The sequence below is a fragment of the Lygodium microphyllum genome, chromosome 25, assembly GCF_053477565.2.
Source record: "Lygodium microphyllum isolate KBCC chromosome 25, Lygodium_microphyllum_v1.1.10, whole genome shotgun sequence".
Classification (NCBI taxonomy): domain Eukaryota; kingdom Viridiplantae; phylum Streptophyta; class Polypodiopsida; order Schizaeales; family Lygodiaceae; genus Lygodium; species Lygodium microphyllum.
This window is the reverse complement of record NC_141159.1, coordinates 24461063-24467062: the sequence shown is the minus strand read 5'-3', so window position 1 is coordinate 24467062 and position 6000 is coordinate 24461063. Positions and strand designations below refer to the sequence as shown.

At 38.0% G+C, this 6000-nt stretch overlaps 1 protein-coding gene across 3 annotated transcripts in view; it reads right to left on the bottom strand.

Moving 5' to 3' along the window:
• Window positions 1-1604: 1604 nt before the first annotated feature.
• EMB1379 (embryo defective 1379) overlaps window positions 1605-6000 on the bottom strand; it is a 34259-nt gene continuing 29863 nt past the window's right edge. Inside the window, exons 5-7 of one of the 3 annotated variants that reach the window (XM_087666784.1) lie at window positions 2490-2567; window positions 2195-2395; window positions 1605-2102 (exon numbers count right to left, since the gene is read on the bottom strand). In XM_087666784.1, coding sequence (XP_087522910.1) covers window positions 2201-2395; window positions 2490-2567 — 273 coding nt within the window. In that variant the 3' untranslated portion in view covers window positions 1605-2102; window positions 2195-2200. Of the gene's footprint in view, window positions 2103-2194; window positions 2396-2479; window positions 2568-6000 lie in introns of those variants that run through there. The other 2 variants (XM_087666782.1, XM_087666783.1) reach the window with 2 other exon arrangements.

The window sequence follows — 6000 nt, the reverse complement described above, 5'->3', positions numbered from 1 at the left end:
CTTTACAAGCAAGACCAACAAGAGTTGCTTTATTGTGTCATTCATTCTCTCAAAAGCTCCAAGAGATCACAAAGATAACAAGAGAGAGAGCTTACGACAATCTTGGGGCAAATGTATGTGATGTTTAAAGAGGCAACAAGTTTTGGCAATGGGGAGTTCATAAACTATATAATAATGAGATTTTTGAGACCTACAAACAAGGCTATACAAAGACACTTAATTAATTTGCTTCATAAGTTATTTCATGTATATTCATATCCACCATACCTTTATGCTTTACTCATTTTACTGGAGTATAGGCTACACCATCATGATATCTTTCATGGTGACATAACTAGGGTGGTTCTTAAGAACCTAAGTGTTTACTAGCCAAAGCCCCCCTAGCACCCTCAACTCCTACCCAAGGATCCAGAACAAAGTGACCTAACATTAGGGTTGATTTGAACCCTCCAAGGTGGTTTTAAAAAAATGCCCCTTGGGGAAGGGATCAACAACTAGCCTTGAGGGAGGCCTAAAAGGTAATAATATCTAATCGCACACGACACATACTTCTTGCTTGCAAATCAACTCCTTGCCTTCAAATCAGCTCCTACGGATTTCTAATGTGGAATCTGACCAAGCCAAGACATAAGCTTGCAACAAGATCCTCCATCAACCAAAATAGGATGTCTCAAAAACAACCGTAGAGAAGTTTATAGGGGGAGATTCTATATTCAGGGAGATCAAACGCAGCCAACCGCAGACCCACAAGGGAGGCAACCCCTCCTTTAAAGCAGGCCCGTGTAAGTTTCCATCTCATGCCATGAGCAATCTTTCCCACTTCAAAAAATACGCGAGATTTGTAAATCTTCTTGCATACCATTTGATAAAAAAGGAATGAATCGACACATGCACAGTTTATGCAAAATCCCAAGGTACAAATCATATACAATAAACAAGGTAGGTGTTACTATTGAGTGTATTGACCGGATATGTATTGCAATCGTGTACTTATGTAGCTGGATTAATGAGCTAAAATGTATTGATGTTCTTGAAGTACAGGCACTTTAGAACTCTTTGGATGTATATTAAGTCTTTCAATGTAGTATGAATCTAACTTGTGCTTTCATTAGAACTCCATAGCGGTGTTTGAACATGCTCTTCCATGATGATCTCTGGCATCTCACTCTGACTTTTGCCTCAATTTACTTGGTCAAAGAACATATAAGCTGTCCGCATACACCCCCTTGGTATTGCCACTAGGACTAACCACCATTGATCTGGCTAACTAAGCCACCAACGCACTCTGAATTGTGGTCCAATGAAACGATTGTGGAACTAGGTATAAAGCAAAAAACCAAATATCAGGGCTGCCAGACAGCATTAGAACTCTATAAACCGACATTCGCCCAGGTGTTAGAAAGAAATTTGGAAGCGTAGAAGGGTAGCTGGGTTACTGCATCATAGGATTACCAATATCATAATTTCCAGTTGCACCGACACCACTTAAGACAAAAAGGAGTTACCTTCTAGTCGCTAAAAGACTCTGAAATTTACAATAGAATGACTTTTCCTGGAGAGAAGAATCTAAGGTTTCTCCTATTGAATGTGCTAAGATACGGGTGACTTCTAGTGGTTCAGAGACTCTTTACAATAGAACGATGTTTCCTGCAGACCAGAATCTTAGTTTCTAGGCATATGCCCAAAGTTCAATTTTTAACTCCTTACAGGAATGTTGCAAGATTCATCACAACAATTACTATATTCAATATATATTCCAGGACTGAAATACTAAGACATTTTTTTCTGCATACTAGATGGCTGAGATCAATTAAGTAATAAATACTCAAAAGTTACCGCATCATCACCCATAAACAAAAACATGAGACTGTACTGCTCTTTAAAGCTAGCATAGTCCCTTACATGCTCTGCTAGCCTCTTTACACTTAACGAATAAGGGGACTTTTTCCTCTTCACAACTTCATCATCTGTCTCCTTAAGAGCTTTCGCTTCAGGTCATAGACATTGTGAAACCAGCTCATGCTGCATCCATCTGTTGGAGTCCCAACTTGTCTTAGAAGAATCAAACTTGTTCACGTTTGAGCAGCAGACTGAAACAAATCCTAAAGGTAGATTCTAAATTGTTTAGTAAGAAAATAGCAAGTTTAACATGATTTTCTCCAAAGCCCAAAAAAAAAAAGACAGTAATATATACCAAAGCTTAGTCTCCAATTTGACCACTAAAAGCACTTCTCCGTGAACCGGTGCTGCGAGGCCTCTTGAGCCCTGAGGAGAGGATAGGAGGACTAGGGTTTTGAGATGATGTGGAGTTTGTGTGTGAGCCTCTCTCTCGTTGTGAAGCAGAACCAGGCTGACATTCCCAACGAGTTCCACACTTCGGGCAAACTCTAGGGACCTTCAGCAAGAATATCACAATACATTAAACTTATGACTCAAACTAGATCTGGCATTTACATGATAAGGAATTCCTGTATACTACCTTGTAGTACCTGGGGATTCCGAAATTTGAACTCCAAACAATAATCATGTATGCGCACTCTGCAACCTTCATTTTTGCATGCTTGTGCCTGCTTTGTAAAAACGTAGAAAAGCAATGGAATGTTGTGATCCACGCACATTAATCACAAGTCACTTCCATAGAATATGTTAAATCAAAAGCGCACAATAAAAAACAAAGAAGAAAAAATCTCAAGAAATATATGTGCTCCATTCTCCAGAAATTTCCCCCAAAACTAAAGGTTTTCATTCAGCATTCTGAACTCTACTACAACACTTTGCATATTACCCAGCCAATACATTCCATTTTCAAAACATGGAATGTGATTGATTGATCTTAATTTATGAATCAAGAATCATTTTCAAATTCGTTCATACATGTTTTAATATGTAGAAGAACAAACCAGAATGTCTCGACTCTCATTTAGATTCACAAATTTTGAAGAGATGGAACTGTTGAGTTGAGAAAGCTTCAACTGCTTTCTTTAGGTTCACAAACAAAAACCCTAATAGTTTCATTGGATTCAGAAGACTTGTATCTTGAGTTGTCTCATTTGGGTTCATGGACTACAAAAAGATACACAAACATGCATATATTTTTGGTGAATCCAATTTTCTGATTAAGTAAAATACAGGTGGTGTGGTAAACACCACAAACAATATATCAGGAACATTGCAAAAGTACACAATATACAAGGGGGTTTATAAGAAGTAAGAAGATAAGACTCCAAAAACACTGTCCAAATAGAGAAAACTGATCTTGATCAATCTCATGGAGCTTTAAGCAACCATACAAATATTGCTGCAGAGATCTCCTAAAGAAAGTAAAAAGATCCACAGTTACTAACATTCTTCCAGATAGTCCAAGGTACCCAATATCTGACCCAAATGAAAAAATTAAAATTAAAATCAATTAAGAGACATAGGTAGAATCTCAAACATCCAGAAAAGATTGTCAAATGCATACAAAGGGAAACAAGTTCTCAAATCTGTAGATAACCCATCCAGAGGTGCATTGAAACAGTTGCAAGCAAAACTAGCAATGCCCCTCTCTTTGCCAGAAACATGCCAAAAGGCAAAACACCCACTAAACCTCTCCAAAGAACAATCTTGAGTTTAAAGGTAACTTATTTTTCCATATGCCACACAATTTTTATCCATAATTTCAAAGCCTTAAATGTCAAATATGAAAAATGATTTGCATGATCCTTTACCCAAAGAGAAGGGAAGAACATGCTTGTAGACTGATCTGGCTGAAGCAAACTGTAAGGACAAAGACACACACGCATGTACATGCATATATAAATTCCCATTGCAATGGATTATGGCATTTCCATATGATGGTATATGGGATCCACATCCTTAGAGGCAATGGGAAAATTCTCAATTGCAACGTGTCATGCACATTGATATGACAACATTGCTTGGACTTCTATTGCCATGACAACGTTAGATATTTGAGCAAATGATAATCAAGAAAACAAAAATCATGGTTGTGTGTGTTACAGACCTTGGTGGATGAAATGTGCCTACCTAAACAAACATCGATAGCGTGTATTTTAGTAGCCTATCAAGAATACTATCACCTCTAATGCTCATTAGAATAACTAAACATTCATAATCTTGAACAACTTGAGTCTACCTTGTAGGGGAAGCTCCACCTCAACCCCACAAGGTTTGACCTGAAAAAACGAACCTGGTTTAAATATTATAGTCTCCTATCAACCATCTAGTGTTAGCTACTGAAGTGACTGCATTGCTATCATCCCTCAAGCCGAAGTGAATCATTGCCACACTTGGTTCAAAGAGAGTAAGAAACAAGGAGCAATGCATGTCAATCCCTCTACCCATAGAGTAAAGTCTCAACTCTACCCCCCCTAAAACGGTACTGATTGGATTCTAATGACAACATGCTAGGATAGTCGACGTTCAACCCTCCTTGGCTTTGCCTAATCTAAGATTTGAGTTTCGATGAAAGCCTCTTGACTAACCAAGACCACTTTGTCATTGGAAAGACCCATAAAGAATCTAACCACCCACTTCTCTCAAGGGTTTTTCTTTCATTCTCTAATTAATCTAGCACATTTTAATTAGACATGTAGAAATCAACTTCAATAATTAGCCCTTTAAAACAATGTTTATTCATGTAAATTAAGCACGAAACAAACACAATTTCAAACAATCTTTTGAAAACAATTACAACCAACATATTTATCTCCACCTCCGAGGTACAATGCCATGCCAACATTCTGCCCCTTACACACCGGGACCTATATCCAAAGTACCAAGATACCCATATATGGGCACAATCCACCAATCCACCCATATTTAGCATCAAGGCCTTCCAAGAAGACCATCTCGCTATAAATTAAAATTCAACTAGAAAACAACAAATAAAGCAATTAAGCTAGAATGTTTCTACACCATGGCACAAAAAGATTGGCCTAAAAGCCCGGTACCTGTTACTATATTTCTTTATCAATATTGATTTTCTAATACAACCATTTTGAAAGCCTTGCTATTTGGATCTTCAATCTAAGTCTTCAAAAAGCCAATTGACTAATATTACTCAACAAATCTATAGTACTCTAGAACTTATCTCCAACTACTATCGCCAAGCAAGACATACAATACTAGTTTTGAACATATTTCCCATACCCACTAATGAATCTACAAAGCAAAAAAAGAACAGTTTGCCTAAAAGCTAGATCTTGTTAGGTTCTCCTCTTGCAATGCTAGGACAGCCTGAACTAGAGAAGAGCTTCACTAGCACACGCCCAACACTCAAGTCCAAATATGAAATCACAATCTTGTCCAAATCCTTCACAATTAGTACAAAAGAACACCTATGACAAGATCTATTACAACACATATTTCCCAAAGTCCACAAAACACAACATAGAGAACATAGATCCAACAAAATAATGCACAAGTGCTCAAACCTGTTCCAAAACAACACAATCAAACTGGAGTGTTGTAAGAACTAGTTGAAGCTAAGATTATAAAGAAAGTGGAAGGGCAATAGGCTGGAAACCAAAACGCAATAGTCTCTAGGGAATCAGACTACTAGACACAGAAATATAACCACCTAAAGATGATGGCCCAATCACTAACGACAATGGGATGCTGGGCAAGGCTGGGCAATAAGCTATAGAAGGAAAATATAACGCAGATTGGGCTTGCATTGTAGTAAACATAAGTTATATGATGCTCAAGAAGAGGTTGGACGAAAAGGCAACAACAATGGGTACATGGCCACAAGCTAATGATGACATGGCAACAATCACAATAGGCTAGACAGCCACTGAGGGAAGCTCATGGCTAAGACCTACGAGATAAGAGATTAGGTTGAGTGGTGGGCAACCTATCTATTTAAAGATAACTAGATCCTTGCAAATTAGGGTTTTGGCTTATGAAACATAGATACTCTTGAGGACCGTACATCGTTTAATGAAACTTTGGGTGATTTGTAGGTCTTGGGAATATTGAACAAGGCATCTCACA